General features: G+C 32.4%; 1 protein-coding gene across 1 annotated transcript; it reads right to left on the reverse strand.

The window, feature by feature from the left end:
- Window positions 1-9236: 9236 nt before the first annotated feature.
- Window positions 9237-15978, reverse strand: LOC119615266 (protein phyllopod). The gene is made up of 2 exons (XM_037971343.1): window positions 15359-15978; window positions 9237-11171 (listed from the first exon to the last, which is right to left on the reverse strand). Exons 1-2 carry the CDS (start codon window positions 15494-15496, stop codon window positions 10014-10016), a joined length of 1296 nt encoding a protein of 431 aa, XP_037827271.1. The 5' UTR covers window positions 15497-15978; the 3' UTR covers window positions 9237-10013.
- Between the last annotated feature and the right edge of the window lie 2658 nt (window positions 15979-18636).

Genomic DNA, 18636 nt, shown 5'->3' on the forward strand with positions numbered 1-18636 from the left:
AAGGGGGCAGGGTCAATTATGGCCTATAGAGATTTCGATTGATATCGAGCCCTTTTTGCAAAATGGACGTAAGCGAGATAAATTTTCGTTCAATTAGGATACTGCGTGTTTAATTTTATGTTTATATATTCAATATTTTAGAAAATTCAAAAAGTACCAGTTAAAGAACGAAAAATTAGCAGAAATACTCCAGTTTAAATTTTCATTCACTCAAGTCCCTGAATGCTTAGTTTTATGTTTTTAGGTTCATTATAATAGAAAATTCAAATAGTTCCAGTTGAAGAACGAAAAAGTACCAAAAAGTCCCGTTTTATATGTTCTCACTTACTCCATGCCCTACAGGTTTAATTTCATGTCTATAGGTTCAATATTATAGAAAATTCAAAAAGTACCAGTCGAAGAACGAAAAAGTACCAAAAAGTCCCCTTTTATATGTTATCACTTAATCCGGGCTGTACATTCCTAATTTCATGTTTCTAGGTTCAATATTATAAAAAATTCAAAAAGTACCAGTCGAAGAACGAAAAAGTACCAAAAAGTCTCCTTTTATAGATTATAATTTACTCCGGGCTCTAGATATTTATTTTTATGTTTCTAGGTTTAATTTTATGGAAAACTCAAAAAGTACCAGTCAAAGTACGATATAGTTCCCCTTTTATAGATTCTCATTTACTCCAGGCTCTAAGTGCTTAATTTAATTTTTCGAGGTTCAAATTTTGTAGCAAGCTCAAAAAGTACCAGTCAAAGAACGAAAAATTACCAAAAAGTGCCATTTTATAGATTCTCATTTACTTCGGGCTATACATGCATAATTTCATGTTTCTATGTTCAATTTAATAGAAAATTCAAAAAGTTCCTTTTGAAGAACGAAAAGTACCAAAAAGTCCACTTTTATAGATTCTCAAGTGCTTAATTACATGTTTCTAAGTTCTAAGTCAAAAAAGTACCAGTCGAAGTACGATAAAGTACCAATAAGTCCCATTTTATAGATTCTCATTTACTCCAGACTCTACTTGCTTAATTTCATGTTTCTAGGTTAAATTTTATAGAAAACTCAAAAAATACCTTTGTAGAACGAAAAAGTTCCGAAAAGTCCCTTAATTATTAATTTCATGTTTCGATTTCAATATCATAGAAAACTCAAAAAGTACCAGTTGGAGAATGAAAAAGTATCAAAAAATATCACTTGGTACCGGTGTTCCAAATAACACCCCATTAGCATATTTAGTGTTTCTTGAATAAAATCAAATTTCCCGTTTTTACCCCTTTTGGTACTTTTTTCCTCCTCATTAACTAAATAAAAATTCTGTTCCAAAAAGTTGCAACATCGTATTGGGAGCCCGTTATTATGTATTCATATGTATAAGTTAATAAACCAAAAACAATGTTTTATAAAAAAGTACCAAAAATAGGTACAATTTTCACCCCTTAAACGTCCGAATATCCAAAAAGTACTAAATTCATATTTTTATTTGTTCGTCAAGTTATGAAGGATTCAAAAATTATTTTTTAATGTTCTCTGGTTTAAAAGATACATGGGGTGCAAAAGAAGTACCAAATTACAGTTTTTACCCGTTTATTCCCCAAAACGACGATAAGCTTTAACTGTTTTTGTAACTTTTCTAGTTTAGGAGATTTGAGGTTACCGAATTTACGTTTTTACCTTTTTTTAACCCCAAAAAATTCGAATTTCCAAAAATTATTAGATACATTTGGTGGGAGACCAACCTCCTGCCCAAATTTCAGCTATTTAGCTTCAACCGTTTAGGCTCTACGATGATGAATCAGTCAGTAACGTTAGAATTTTATATACGTATGTATATAGATTTCGTGCATTGAATTATACTGTAAGAACATTATAATGTTCGACTTGAATTCAAGTTTCGTTTTCACTGGAGAATGCTATTGAATTAAAGTGTAATGAAAGTGTATTTCAACACTTGAAATTTGAATGTTTGACTGGAATTAAACTTGTTTTAAACATTAATTCCAGCAAGAATGCTTATTTGGTATAGTGTGACAACTATAAGGGATCTAAAGTCGACATAAAGCCCACAATGCCCCAAACAATATCGACATACATATGTATATAAGACGACAAGCTAGCCAGGTAACCTGGCCCAGGTTATATCCTCTAGGTCCATGAAGACATTCTCTTTTATTTGTATAAAAGGCGGCTTAACAATTGTTTCTTGTAAATATTCGGCCACCATAGTGTTTGGAGACAACAAGAGCTTCACTGAACACACTAGATAGACATCACGCTCTATTATGGGTATATGGTAGTGATTCTGCTGACATCAATGATATAATAATAAGTATGTATCCTTGTGGTAACCTCTGGATACGGCAATTAGCGTCCGTCCATTGCCTCTAGGTGATAATATACCATGTCACCACTAGCCGACCGACCACCACCCGCCTAGGTGACTAGGGAGGTATACAATTGCCACTCTCTTGTGGTCATTCTTCCAGGAGACCATCATGATGCCTCCTCTTTCTTAAAAAGAAAGACGTTCTTTAGAGACAAATAAATAATTAATTAGCATCATTACTTACATTTTTTTAATCTTCTAGATCTCACAAACAGGCCAAATCAATCAATATTTTTAGTATTTACACTTAAATACTTTTTCAATAAACAATTATGTTATTTCCAAAACCAAAATTATATATATTTTATAACTTTTGAAAAAAATTCAAACAATTTCCAAACTGAACACCTACGTTTGTTACAAACTCAAAATGTGTGTAAAATAATGGCAGAAAATCAAATAAAGAATTTGCAAAAATTGGCGCGAAAAAATTGCAGAATTTTTCCTTCAAACAGATTTTGTTTGATGTCCCATTTAAATACATTGGTTTGACGACCTAGGAAACTTTGGTTTGTCAAACAGCAATGTATTTTTCGTACATCGTGTTTGCTACAAACTAGGGTTCTATAAATCGACTTTCGAATAATCGAACAATCGACTTTTTGTCGAAAAAAGTCGAAAAGTCGAAGTCGACTATTTTGTTCCAAAAAAGTCGATAACTCGACTATCGTCTATGAAAAAGTCGAAAAGTCGACTTTGTAAATAAAAGTCGAAAAAAGTCGGAAAGTCGAAAAAAGTCGAAAAGTCGAAAAAAGTCGATAAGTCGAAAAAAGTCGAAAAGTCGGAAAAAGTCGAAAAGTCGAAAATAGTCGAAAATTTTAAAAAAGTAGAAAAGAGGTCAAAAACTCTAAAATAGTTGGAAAAACTCGAAAAAAGTAAAAAAAATAGTCGAAAAAAGTCGAAAAAAAGTCGAAAATAGTCAAAAAGTCGTAAAAAATCGAAAAGTCGGAAAAAGTCGAAAAGTCGAAAAAAGTCGGAAAAAGTAGAAAAGTCAAAAAAGTCGAAAAGTCGAAAAAAGTCGGAAAAAGTCGAAAAGTCAAAAAAGTCGAAAAAAGTCGGAAAAAGTCGAAAAGTCGGAAAAAGTCGAAAAGTCGACCATTTATAAAATACTAAAAGTCGACTTTTAAATAAATGAAAAAGGTCGAAAAGTCGAAAAATCGACTTTTCATAAAATGGAAAAAGTCGAAAGGTCGAAAAGTCGACTTTTAACTAAATGCAAAAAGTCGAAAAGTCGACTTTTCGTTTCAACTATAGAACCCTACTACAAACCCTACAAAGTGTTTGTAGCTGACTGAAACCTGCTGCGACAAACATTAACGACGGCGCCTGGCACTAAAATTTTTGGCGGCGGCTTAAAAACGTTCGTGAGCCGGCTAAGTATTCAGTTGTGTTTTTAAATTTTTCAACGGTTTTAAATAAAATCGAATATCGAGTGATTAAAAATTGGAATTTTAGAATCTAAAATATGAATTTGATTAAATATGTATAATATTTTTTATAAAAATTTAACATTTTTAAATGGTGAAAAATTGGGGTTCAAATCTATGCAATAGAAAAACCTTCATGACAACAATATTTCTGAAAGGATTTTTGCAGTAATGCTACGAAGATAATCGAAAAATGCTCTCCTGCTGTTAGTTTTGTGTGTTACTTTTTTATTTGAGAATTTTAATGGATTATAAAATGATATCTTTATTTATTAATATTTTTGATCACATTCGAGTCATTTATGACTCTGCTGCATGATTAAAAAGGTTAAACATGCGGTAATTTTCTGATCATAAATGATACTTTCGTCGGAAGAAACTCCTAAAAAAGTCTTTTATGAGCCCCTCTTCTGAACAGTTCTGACACATTTTTTAATCTTTTTTGGGTTATTAATGATCGTTCGAATCTTATTTAAGATTTTTTGAATCTTTTCTAAGTAATTTTTATGGAAGTATATTTTTTAAATCCGTTTTAATGCGTTCATATAGATTGATAGATTTGAAACAAACTAAAATTAAATATTTCAAGAAAAAAAAAAAATGTATTAAAGTTAGATAAATGGATTTTATTCCCATTTGTAAAATTCTGAATGTTTTCGTGTTAAAAATTTACTTAACTGTTCGTAATTTAAGGTACTCAATGGAAAAAAATTGGAAATGGAAAAATCTTCGTTAAATCCCGAATTCGCTATATTCCGTAGAAAAATTTTTATAATTATAACTAAACGATAATGTAATTTCAATTTCCTTTGCAAAAACTCTACTTTATATAACACCTATTTCTAATCAGTTTCGATTCATTTTTGATTAGAAGTACTAATCATTTGTGAGCCATTTTTATGTATAATTATTGTTATTCCATTACAAACAAAAACAATTGCATATGAAACAAGTTAAGATCTTCCAAATGCTTGAAATAACATCACAACATAATTACGAAAACTATCGCATTTTAAACACCAGGATGATCAATTTATCATTGCTATACATTTTGTTAATGTTTTTTCATTCATATATAATTTCCAATCATGTTTTAAGCGCGTAAATAATTATTAATCACTTTTATGGTAGAATGTAGGAAACGCCGGCCAAATTTCAATGTTCGAAATTTTTCATAAATTTTGTGAAAGTGTTCAACAAATTACACAAAATATGGCGAAAAACTTATGATTATTTTCGAATAATAAAAACTTTGACTTTTTCGACAAAAAGTCGATTGTTCGAAAATCTATTTATAGAACTATAGCTACAGCTGAATATGTGACTTCGGTTGATAATTGCGGTTGAATTAGCAATTATGTTATATCGTGTGAATTGACATTAAAAATAAATAAATAATGAAATCATTATATAGTGAACAAACTCTCAACAACAGCAACAAAGAGGAAGAAAAAAACAAAAAAGAATATAAAAATCGTAGTAAATAAGAAAATTCACCACAAATTCCATGATTCAATTTTCAGCCTTAAATTGCGCTGTGTACCTTCAGCTTTTTGAGATTTTTCATCCCTAAAGTATGCAACTCTATATAATTCAAAAAATCATGGTGTTGTTAAACTGTTGTACCTACTTAAACTGCATTACCTGTTGTTTTATATACATAAATATGAGCGTTAATAAAAACATTGCACAAAGCTTATTGTCGCAAAAATTTTAACGAACGAAACTTGTATACATATTTTCTACATCAATATGATGATGTAAATTGATGTAAATACAGGCCCGGCATTTTCGACAAATGTAAAACGAACTAACATTTAGTAAAATTCTTTTTCTCTTACCTTCTTTATAATCGAAGCACCTCCTCGGCCAACAAATATAGTTTGTTATTAGAACTGAATTTCTTATTTGAGTTAATTCTCTAAAGATTTATTTTTTTTTTGGAAAATTTAATAAGCTTGGACATTTAACAAACACAAAAATGAAACGACTAAAAATTTTTTACTTTGATTAAACAAATTTTGTTTTCAAACAAAAGCTGCCATTTAAGTCAGTAGGGTGCCCGTAATTCGGAAAATTTTAAATATGATTTCAATTTTGAAGTACATTACAAGCGTTGTATACTTTGTATACGTTGTATACATCATCCTGTTTAACGCACATTGTCCATGACTCCATGTATAAATCGACAATTTCATCTAGAAATGGTTCTCGTCGTTCAAGATCATTTTTATTTGCTTTATTTGCTTACTATGATGATTTTTTTCTGTTTAAAGGTAATTTTCTTGGTGTTATTGTAATTAGGGGGAAAAGAGGTGCTACCAATACCTCTAGTCTGCCAGGACTATAAACTGATGGTATCCTCGGCCTTTCCTTGGAATGATCGGGTCCTTTTCTTGAAACTAATGGGTCAAACCAAGGAGCCTTATAATTTTGTACCGCGGTAACTGGTAGTCTAAAGAGCAGAGTTTCGGACTTTGTCTTGTGCCGGTTATTGGACCGGCAGAACCTTGTACAAAATTGCCATCGGGGTGTAAGAAGCACAACGAGTGGTGGTGATTCATTTAACAAGCTAATCCTGTGTTTTTAAAACTACCAGCGAGAAATAAGGCCGACACCACAGGTGTTCAGGTAAAGCACTTCGACTTATACGCAATTAGGTATATATGTCGCAATCACAAGAAGCAAGTCAGATCTGATCTTTAATAGAAGTGATATCCGAACAATTCTGGGATCCCACCAACCATTCTGTCCAAGGCCATGTGTTCAAACTTTGATGTTAAACCAACTAAGTAGACAATAAAAGTAAAATGATTCTAGCAGGAATGATAACCGATCATGGAATATTCATGCTGATGTTAAAACACCTTGGCGAGCAGGGAGTTGAGTACCTGACTATGGTTTTCAACAAGTCAGTGAACAGCCTCGTAATACCCGAAGCCTGGGAAAAGTGTAAAGTCATTCCCATTTTGAAACCTGGGAAAGACACGACGGAAGGACAATCATACAGACCGATATCCCTCCCATCGCCAGTCACGAAGACTTTCGAGGCGCGTCTCCTTCCCCAGCTGTCCAGCCATCTAACAACAGCTCGTCACCAGCATGGATTACGCAAAATGAACAGCACCACCACTGCATTAACCGCCATTGCCACTCAGATCTCACAAGGCTTAAATCAGCAGAGGCTTTGTGAAAGAACGGTCCTAGTGACTCTTAACCTGTCGAAGGCCTTCGACACTGTCAGTCACACCACACTCTTCGAGAATATCCTGCAATCCATAATGCCCAACAACACGAAGAGATAGATCATAAATTATCTCAGTAGCCGTCATTCGTTCGTAGAGTTTAGAGACAGACGCTTCAAACCCCGTAGAGTTAATCAAGGCGTACCTCAAGGTGGAGTTCTATCGCCACTTTTGTTTAACTTCTACCTCTCTAAGTTCCCGGCACCACCACAAGGTGTGGACATATAAAACAATTGGTCGGTCAGTGGTTAATTATGCTGCTGCAGTGTGCTCACTTTCGCTCAGTGATACCCAGTGGAGAAACAATCAAAGCTGCCAAAATGCTGCCCTAAGGACTGTAACGGTCTGCCTACAAATTACCTCGGAACATCACCTGCACGATGAAACGAAGTTCCTCCCAGTCAAGGAACTCAATGTCATGTTGACTAAACAGTTTCTCCTGGGATGTCATCGGAGGAGTCATCCAAGCTTTAACATCACACAGTTGGATATTGCCCCGAGGCATGTCAGGAAAGATCTTCGTATATACGAGGAAAACATATGCAGACAGTGTTGTCAACTATTTTATACTAAAACGCGCCGTCCATTCACTTAAAACGCACTAAAAAGCGCTAAAATTATATATTTTACACAGTCACTAAAAAATATAGTATTTAGCTAAAATTGTTTATTAATTGGAATTTTGATTTGGGAACGAAATTTAAAAAATTAAGGTTAATACAAATATGTTCGATTTTCTTATTCAATGACTAATTGCTATCACGCAATTTTAATTTTAAGTTCAAGTTAACCTAACTAAAATTAAGTTAATTTACAACTTTTCCCTTTTTTGACGTGAAAAACTTGCCTTGTTGTGATTTTTTTATAGAATTTTCTAATCAATAAAAAGCTGTTATTGAGCAGAGTACTATCTAAAATTATTCTGTTTTATCTTTATTGTTAAACTAGAATAATTTCATGTTATTAAAAAGATTTTTCATTTCTTGAAAAAAGCGCTAATTTAGCGCCTTTTTCCAAAAAAGCGCTAAGAGGAAAAAATGCGACTTTTGGAGTGTTAAAAGGCGCTAAATCTAGCGCCAAAAGCGCTAAATTGGCAACGCTGTATGCAGATATGTGCAGGATCCATTGGATCAGTCCTTGTATACGTCAGCTTTGAACGGCATTCACAGAGACGCCATAAATTCCGCGGTCGTAGGATGAATGTCGTACTAGGAGATCGCCCACCGCCCATAGCAGACACGGAAGAAAACCTTCCGAGGAAAACACGAGTAATTCTGGTACAACTAAGATCGATATGGAGCGATTTGAGTCAATGCCTACTGGTCACGTATAAACCATTCCGTACCCAACGAATGTCCTGCATGTGGTCAGAGTCCTCATGACACCCACCACATATTCAACTGCTCAGCCAACCCTATTTCACTCTGTCCAATTGATTTATGGAGCCATCCAATTGAATTAGCCCAATTTTTAGGCCTGGGCATTGATGTAGAACCCCCCAACTAGATTACTACGCAATTGGAGAGAAGTACAGAGTCTAAGGCAGAAATAGTTTGGAATTATATTCCATGATGAGCTATGAGCTGTAGGTAGTCATCAATAGGGCTGACTTCCAAAGTTTAAACACAATTTCACTGCGGTATTTCAATATTGTACACATGTAAAGTTTCAAAACATTGCAACGATGCTTTGTTTATTTTCACGTTCTAAAGTATAGAAGATGCAAAATATTGTTGTTACTAAGTCAGCTGTTTGTGTAGTTTTAGCTAATAATTTCACCAATCATCAACTTTAAAACTGATGCGCTGATTGACATTTCGCTGCGTTTCTAATACTTGTCGATGACGTTTTGAAATAGTATGCATTGCCAATGTATTGTTCCGGGGCGTTATGAAACACTATACTTTGTTCGTACACAATGCAACTGACGTTTTGGAAGTCAGCCTATAATTCCCTTTCACTTGACTGACAACGAAGTATGTATTTAATTTTGAGCCTTGGATGGGGTTTCTTAATAAGGATTGGAATTCAAATATCACATATTTCCCTATTTAACTATTTCTGTTCTTTGCAATAGAAACCTCGGGTCAGTTTTTAAACTGGTAACCTGAGTAAAATAAATTAGTTATTGACAACTTAAGACAATTTGGCACAATTCCAAGGATAAAAAGAAACAAATTTTATGCTTTAATTTCAATCATGAGATGATATTTATTTTATTTGGAAATTATTTCTTTTTCTCAAATCTTTTTTTTATATTTTTTCCTTTTAATCAATTTATTATAGTGGCTTGTGAGTTCAATAATAAATCAATTAAAAAAATGTTTTAAATGTTTTTATATTGATTTCTTTGTGACTTATAGTTAAATAAATAAACAATTATGTTGTTGTTTTTTTTAAATATAAATTATGTACAACTTAATAAAAATTTGTGTTTATTAAAAAATAATTGAACTAAATAAAATTTACAATAAATTACAGTTAAAAATAAATTCATTTACAGACAAATTATAACATTTGTAAATTACAATTAAAAAAAATTATAAAAAAAATTCACTAGATTGTTTAAAATTTATAACATAATTTGTGTGTGATTAAAAACTGAATAACAAGTTTTTTATTTGACATTTATGTATATGATTTTTGTTTAAAATAGAGGAATTTAAACAGATTTTTAAAAATTTATTTGTGTATAATTTTGTTTGGTTGTGTGTACGACTATTGTTAAATACATGATGTGTAGCGACGTTTCAAGATTTACAATTAATGTTTTAAGATCGATTTCGTTATGCAATTCAATTTTTTGTTTTAGAGGCTAGAAATTTGACTAAAATTTTTTTGTTTTTGTTGTTTTTTTTGGTAGCTTGAATAGATTTTTAATTTTGTGTGAGTTTTTGCTTTTGTTGCAGCTTTAAATATTTTCAATATTTTTTGTTTTAGTTAGTTTAAGCTTATTTTTTGGCATTTTAAACCAAAGTAATTGTTAAACCTTTGGGCAAATTGTAGGTATTGGTTAAAACTTCTGTTGTTGCTTCCATTTCCATAAGTTCTTCAACACTTTCGTCTTCTTCTTCTTCACACAAATCAATTACTTCCGCCGTTTCGGAAACCTGAAACATTAGACGTTTTCTGGCTGTAAACGAGTTAACATGTGTAAACTGATCTGCCAAAGAGGGTAAAACTTCCGATATGCTTGTATCGAAATTGACTAAAACTTCATCTTCTTCTAGGGGACGCAACCATTTTGATTTTGGTTTAGTGGGACTCATAATTTGTGGTAAAGTGCTGTTATTGCTTCCGTTTTCTTGTGGTTCACGTGTTAGTGTGGTGCCCAAGCGCCTTAACATGGAGACAACCTTACCATCGACTGTGGGTTTTGGCAAATATTGATGACGTATTTGTTGAGGTGGTGGTGGTTGTTGTTGTTGCAATTGTTGTGTACGATTTTGCTGTATACTTTGGCTTTCGTTTTCTGTGGTTTCTATTTCTGTTACAGTTTCAGTTTCAATGACTAGATTTTGTGGATTACGTGCAATAAATAGTGGAGGTTCTCGTTGCGACAACTCTCTTTCCACTTGAACAATACTACGCAGATAACAGGCTTTTAAGCGAGAAAACTCCCGACACTTGCGACATTTCAGTGCTGTTTGTGTGGGTATTTTCAGGGAGGTTTTAGCTGCTCTTACCACCATGTATTTGCCACAACTACATTGTTGCATTGATTTCTGCTGCACTCTAGCGCCTGCACGTTTGGCTAACTGCAAACGGAAATTACGTTTGTTGAAATTGATTTTACTCATAGGTTTGCTGCTGTCCTCAGTTTCTGAACTAGAGTTTTGTTCTGTTTGCATTGGTGGTGTGCTGTCATGTTGTTCGGCTGTTAGCAGTTGCTCTCGCTCTAACAGTTGTCTGGGTTTGACTTGTGCTATGGGCCGACAAACGGCCACTACTTGTTTTTTGGAGCCAGAACTTTTTTCATCTTGCATTACATTGCCACTATTTAGATGGGAACGAAAGGTACCCGAAGGACTTTCTGCATCATTGCTGTTTAAAGCCTGCAACGAATGCCAATTGATGAGCCAATTATTGCAGCTGAAGCATAAATATTTATCCTCATTTAAGGGCTGTAAAAGAACCACAGAAAATAACAACAAATTAGTTTAAATTATAATTCTAGAAAAAGTATTTGAAAATTTATTTTGCGGTTTTTCTTCTGAAACCAATTAGAAATCATATAAATGTAACCACAAATCAATTATAAAAGTTCATAATTGTAACGCCCCTTGAATTTTGAAAAGCAAACACCCTGATCCTTTTTTAAAAAAAAGATCAAACCAGACACATTGGTAATTACCATTGCATAGGACAACATATCAATAAAATGTGTTTAACGGCAAAACCACCTGCCGCCACCAAAACCTATAACTGCCAAAGCAATAACAACAACAACCAAAAAAGCCGGTAAGTTTGTAATTATAACAAAACTGGCTCAATGGTAGAGTAGCTGATAACAGCTGCCAGTGGTGTTACTGCTGCTTAAATTGATCTACATATACATACATACATATATGCAGTTGTAAAGTCAATAAAAACAATTTTAAAGGTGTTAGTTATAAAGCTTGGCGCGCATGCTCACCATACATTAGTGATAACTCACTACAATAGTTGCTTGGTTCTTTTCTATTGTTTACCTGTACAATCATTATTAGATCAATGTGGCATACATATTAGAAATTCTATTATGTTGTTGTTGTTATGTTACGGTTGTGGGGTAAAAATGACAGATGACGCGTGTGCCGTGTGTTAAACAGGATTTAGAATGATAAACAAAAAGGTTTAATTATTATGAGTTGTATTAAGACGGACGGACGTAAGGACAGATATAAGTAGACGTCATATGTTGTGTTGTTGTTGTTATTTTTGTTTATAAAATGCATAAGAATCGATCACCAGGTGCAAAATACGCACACAAAAATTTCATATTCGTATAAAACCAAAAAAATGTGATAAAAAAAATAATTTTGAGAAAAAAAAAACAGCACCCAGCAAAGGTGCTATTACTTTGCCACAAATACAGCTGTCGTTATGTTGCATGTTGCTTACACAAAAAATTCCATAAAAAATATAGTATGTTTTTGAAAAAATGCAGTTTTAGTATCAGACATTTCAGCAGCAGATAATGAAGAGCTAAACACACTGACCCGCAGAAATTGCAGTAAGAACAAACAACAAATCCTGAAAGTGATTTGTTTACTAAAACTATGATTTAGTTAACAGTGGGCTTGAAGACAACAAATAGAGCTTTATTATATTATGAGTATTAGCTTATTTTTGTAATTCAGCTAGCTGAACTTAAAAAAAAATCATATAAAACATTTAGCTGAATAGCTTAGTGGGCTTAAAGAACATAAATATATTGTGAGAAATAGCACATTTTTGTAATTCAGCTAGCTGAATTTTAAAAATTCATATAAAAAATTAAGCTGAATTGCTTAGTAGGCTTGAAGTACATGAAAATCTTGTGATAATTAAGATATTTGTCTAATTCAGCTAGCTGAATTTAAAAAGATCATTTAAAACATTAAGCTAAATAGCTAAGTAGGCTTCAATAACATGAAAATATTGTGAGAATTAACATATTTGTGTAATTCAGCTAGCTGAATTTAAAAAATGTAAATATGTACATATGTATGTATGTAAAGCGTTTAACTAATATTCATTTAGCTGAATAACTTTACTTTGATTATTCAACAAATCACTGTACTAGTGAATGTGTGGTGTTTAAAACAAAAACAAACAGCAGCAGCTGCTGCTGATGTTGTTCGTCTGCATCATACTGCAAGCAACTCTTCATATAACCTGCATAATGATCTTTCTCATCAACATGCTCTGAGTCTGATTATCACCGGTTAAGGGCAGCTGACATTTTTTTCGTATGTCTTGTTGTTGTATTTGTACCTTAAAATTGTAAAACCTACCAGCAACCTGCATCTTAAGACAATTTTCTTAAACAAAATCTCTCATCAGCAAACAAAAACAAAAATTGTATAGAGAACAAGTAAAGGAAGAAAAAATAGGACAAATAATATGAAATGTATCAAATTTCAAACAAGTAGCTACTTTGCCAACACCATTAACAGGAGTTTTAGGAAACATGTGATCGATATTATGTCTGCAAGTGTGTGTGTGTGTGTCAGGATACACTGTTAACAATCAATACTACACCAATATCATCGATCATTTTTTTATTTCTTTTGTTTTTAATTAAGCAAACTACACAAGAGCCACTTTATTAAAGCAGAGCAACAGAGACAGAGAGTCCGTATCAAATTACGGGATATGTGGGAATTATGAGAACAAGTGACATCTGCTGTTTTAGGACAAAAACAATAACATTCATACTTATGAACATAAATATGTACATATTTTGTTTAAATATCCGGTATGATGAGTATATTTATGTGTGAAAAATTCTGAGGTTTTAGAAACTTTTATTGTTTTTAATAAAATATATTGTTATATGAACCATATTCAGCTAGCTGAATAAGTTTCTTTTAAGTATTATTGGCATCATTGAAGAAATTCAGCTAGCTGAATATCGATTTCTATAATGATCTATGAAAGAATGAACGTTGTGGATAGTATTAAACACATTCAGCTAGCTGAATTCAATGATTTATATAACAAAGTGAAGAAAACTTTATTGTTTTTGATTATTCAGCTACCTTAATAAGTTCTTATATCATTTTTTTCACGTAAAAAGATTTTAGGTAGTAATAAAGAAATTCAGCTTGTTGAATATGGATTTTTATAATAATATAAGTCATTAGTGACAGTATTGAACAAATTCAGCTAGCTGAATTTGGATTTTTATAATAATATAAGTCATTAATGATAGCATTGAAAAAATTCAGCTAGCTGAATATCGATTTCTATAATGATATACGAAAGAATGAACGTTGTGGATAGTATTGAACACATTTAGCTAGCTGAATTCAATGATTTATATTACAAAGTTAAGAAAACTATATTGTTTTTGATTATTCAGCTACCTAAATAAGTTCTTATATCGATTTTTACGATTTTTATAATAATATTAGTCATTAATGATAGTATTGAACAAATTCAGCTAGCTGAATTTGGATTTATATCATTAAGCCAACTTTATCTGACATATTTGAAGAATATACATAAGAATACAATTAATTCAGCAAGCCTAATGTGGATTTTGATTGATTTTGATAATTCAGCTAGCTGAATGTTTTCAAATTTATATAATTTTATTTTGGAACTAATTTAGCTGGTAAATTATTTTTGAATAAATTCATTATACCTTATTCAGCTAGCTGAATAGAGATCGGAATTATTCCGTAGCAGTATAAAGAGCTTTGTCTTCAGTATTAAACAAATTCATCAACTTTTTGAAATCTATTTATCTATTAATCTATTTATTAAATCTCATTAATTGGCATTATAAAACAAATTCAGCTAGCTGAATAGTGGTTAGAATTCATTTATAGCAGTTTAAAAAACGTTTTTGTTTATATTGAACAAATTCAGCTAGCTGAATATGAATTTTAAATATATTAAATTTCAATTTACATAAGTGGTAAACCTTTTTATTTCTGGAAAATATCTATTTAACTAAAATTATAACGGCTACACAATTTCAACGGCAGTTTAAGTAAAAATGCCGCATGAGTGACATTGACATGAATGAAACTGATTGACATTTCTTCGTACTAATATTAACAGTATTGACCTATAAATGTGTCAACTCATATCACCATTTTACACAAAGCTCTGCAGTGTATTTGTAATCTAATGTAAAACGTATTTAAAGGATTTCAACGATAAATAAAAGCGTCAGCATCAGGATGCTGTACTCGGTACTGTTTGCTTTTCTTCTTCATGATGATAATAATAGCAACAATAACAAAACACAGACGTACGATGTGGTATAAAATGATGTTTAAAACTCTAAAGGGGTGGTGAGCTAGAGACAGAAAATTTGTATACAAATTTGTGGGTGGTTGGGTTTGGTTGGTCTGGTTCACAAAGTATTCTTCACATTGGAAAGTCAATCACCCCAACTCATTGCTTTCAAAAGATACGATGACTCATTTTATATAAAAAAAAAAGCAACGGTATAAAGGAATAAATAGTCTCATATTGATTTTTTCCTCGAGTTAAATGAAGTAAATAATTGTTCTTACAATGATTACAGTTATAAAAGATTTCTTAAGTTTTCATACTATAACTTTTATCACAATTTGAAATAAATTTTTAGCAAATATATTTTAAAAATTACCTGGAATTTAAATTTGGCCTGTATAAGTTGTACAATATTTGGTCCACTGCGTGGCTCATAAATGTTGATGGTTTGGTTTGTGTGACAACCACAGATGAGGCAGGTGCGTTTTAAATATTCCGATGATTTTTCAGACATTTTTGTTGTTGTTGTTAGTTTTAGTATTTTATCCAATAAATACAATTTTATTGAAAAACTCTCAGTATTTTTTTTAATTAATTGCAAATAATTCACCAAAAATTTCTTAAAGAAAATATTTCTCTTGTTATAATTTATGCCGCACCGTACTTGTATTTGATTTTTCGTTTTATTTTTTTTGTTGTAGGTATGTTTGTATTCGTATCTTTTCTATTGGGTTTCTATAACAATCCTTAGGATACACAAATATTATTGCGCAAAAACCCTCTATTTTTCATTTGCACACTCACATATACGCTCACTTTACTTTGTATTGTTGTACTTTACTACGTCATATGTTGTTTTAATTACACTCTTTTATTACGTTTTTGTTTTGCTCTCTCTTTGCCGTCATGTGAGAGTTGAAAATAATTTCGTTTGAAGGGCTCGCACAGTTATTGTATTTCGTTTATACGTTCGTTCATTCGTGCACGTCCTTCACGTTGTAAGGTTCAATTGCGAATGAAGTTTAGTTTGACGTTGGCTGTTCTTAACTCACATTGAACCTTTTTTTTTCGTTTTTTGTTGTTTTTCGTCTGCTCTGTTTCGTTCACAGTACATAACAGCACTTCGATCCACTACATCTTTATATTCGTACGTACGTACATTCATATGTTGGTAGGTACGTACTTCTTGTCATAATAGTTTTTGGGTGTATTGTTCTTTTAAGAAGTACTAGCATAAGTCCTTTTGAAAAACAAGATACACTGAAAAAATCTCAAGACTTTGTTGATGGTTTTTAGTTCTTCCTCAAAAATAGCTAGTCTTAAGTATGTTGGTCTATTCTGGTCTATTATTCGAATAGCATCAGTTTTTATGGGCAAATTCTTGGATTTAATTACATCTATTGGCTCCAGCTGCCCATTATTGTCGATACTGTGCTTACGATGTTCTCTTGATAAAAAGCGATGGGAAGGTTTAAACTGACAGCTTTATAATTTGTGGTTAGCCGATCAATTGCCTAATGATTAATATCGTTGGATAACATTTCTAGTTAGATAGTCGTTCACATCTTATCCATAAATAGTCGTTAGTATACCAAAAGCCAAAGCATTGAATAATCAAATGAAACCTAAATCTAAAATTTTCATATAAGTAACAGTCTTGTCGGAACTACGACGATATGTCTCAGCTTTCTTTTTTGAAGAGAAAAACGAAAGTTTTATCAGAACCCGATGTGAGGAATTTCCCAGTCCAGTCCATGTCTTTAGGAAATACTCTTTCATACTCGCTCGTCCACTTGGGAACTTAACTACCATTCCTTATCGAAAGTCTATCACTTCGTACTGCTAGAAATTGGATAACATCCAACCAATTTCCAACTCGAACCATTATAACCCATCCAACTCGAACCATTATTGCAATTTGTCCGGCGCTACAGAGAGTTTTTCCAACTAACAGTAGGTAAGATAATTGGAGACTAAAAAAGATCATGGCGACAGACAATACAGCTTACGTACTGGTCGTTCTACTGATGTCCTTATGGTAAGTACATCTCTACGAGCAATAGTATCAGTCAATTCAACACATGGATGAAAGTATGGAGTATGGCCCCATGTACTGATTTCCAAACTTAATTCGTTCAAGCAAGATCTGAAGATAATCAGAAGCCAGGACATTAAAATGTCAATATTTTCCTAAACTTCCACGGGAATTACATCATTGCGTCCCGGAGATTTAAAGTAATGAAAGATTTTTATAACCCATTCTACTCGATGCTCTGTTATTGAATTGACTTAGATATCATCTGCTTCGATTTCCCGAGATTGGGAAAACTTTTTCCATCAGCACTTCTAAAGTGTCACGACTATGGGTCTATGTTTCATCAGTTTTCCAAATGAAATCGTTGGACTTGAGGATTGAATTTGATAAACTTATTAGAGACTATAAAACTTTCTGACAGACAGTACGGCTACCGCACTGGTTGTAATACTTAAGTCCTAATGGCACATCTTTCCGAGCAGTGGTCTCAATCAATTTGACGCATGGGTGAAATTAGGGTAGTGGCAGTGAACATTTCAAAAGCATTGGAACGAGTGTGACCCCTTGCACTCAACTGTAGAGTCTAATGTAGACCTATGGGCATGGTGGTAACTAACTTACCAGAACATTCGCAAAAGCGAGCTAGTTACCTGTCTGTTTTCAGAATCTGCTTCTAACGTTAAGTCAAATTCAATATATTAGTGATCAGAAAATGAACAGTCTCATTCTCATATGAATGAGCAATTTCGTCGTCACAAATTGCGTGCCCGATACTCTCTGGAGCTGGATGATTTTCTTTGCGATCTCTTTGTTGACGTTGAGGAAGATGGTTCCAAATCCAAAGTAAGGGCAGCAGGTCCCTGTATATTTCTTAAATCTTCCTATATGAAAATAAATAGCAAAAGAGATTTAAAAGTAGGAAGAAACCACTTATCACGGAAATTCTTCAATTTATTGGTGAAATATTGTTACAAAAACATTAACATTATTGTCTATTATTTCTTCAAGTGTAATTTCCTTTTTACGCATACGAATGAAATCTGAAATATTCGTTCTGCATTAAACTGTGTTACCGCTACATTTAAGAGCTGAATTCATACTCACATACATACAAACTACTATAGAAAGTATCTGTGTATTTTACGAACGTAGTTATGAAAGGAAGTTGGAGAATAATAGCAGTACAATGCATAACAACAATGTGTAGCAAGGAGTAATAACAGAAACGAGAAAACTTTGACAGATGTTGGAAACAACATTAAAGCGACAAACTCTTACAGCAAAAAAAAAAAAAACAACAATAAATTTACAGCCGTAAAAAAGAGAAAAATAAAACAACTGAAAGTGTTTTTCGGTATCAGTTGTAACGAATTGCAATTGCACTACACAGTTCAGTTATCTATAGTAGGGATGAATTCTGTGAAAGGTTGTGTTTTTTGTGAAAATGTTTTAAGTTATTTATGTTTCTTTTGTTTGCAAAACATCAAAGATTTATTGAATGACAGTGAGACAGATTAGTATAGTAATGGCGCATAGTTGTAAACAAACTGATTTAGCAAATCGTTGCGTGAAATCTTTTTACTTAGTAGTAAAAATATTTCACGCTAATAGCTCCCTTC

Source organism: Lucilia sericata, unplaced genomic scaffold (genome assembly GCF_015586225.1).
Source record: "Lucilia sericata isolate MDLA Ls3-8-SP2 unplaced genomic scaffold, ASM1558622v1 Contig000046F_arrow, whole genome shotgun sequence".
In the NCBI taxonomy this organism is placed as follows: domain Eukaryota; kingdom Metazoa; phylum Arthropoda; class Insecta; order Diptera; family Calliphoridae; genus Lucilia; species Lucilia sericata.

Excerpts from the sequence above, each read along its gene's own strand:
- LOC119615266 (XM_037971343.1), bottom strand. The coding sequence starts at position 15,496 with ATGTCTGAAAAATCATCGGAATATTTAAAACGCACCTGCCTCATCTGT. Across the intron at positions 11,172-15,358 it reads AGGCCAAATTTAAATTCCAG|CCCTTAAATGAGGATAAATA; the intron begins GTAATTTTTAAA and ends GTTCTTTTACAG.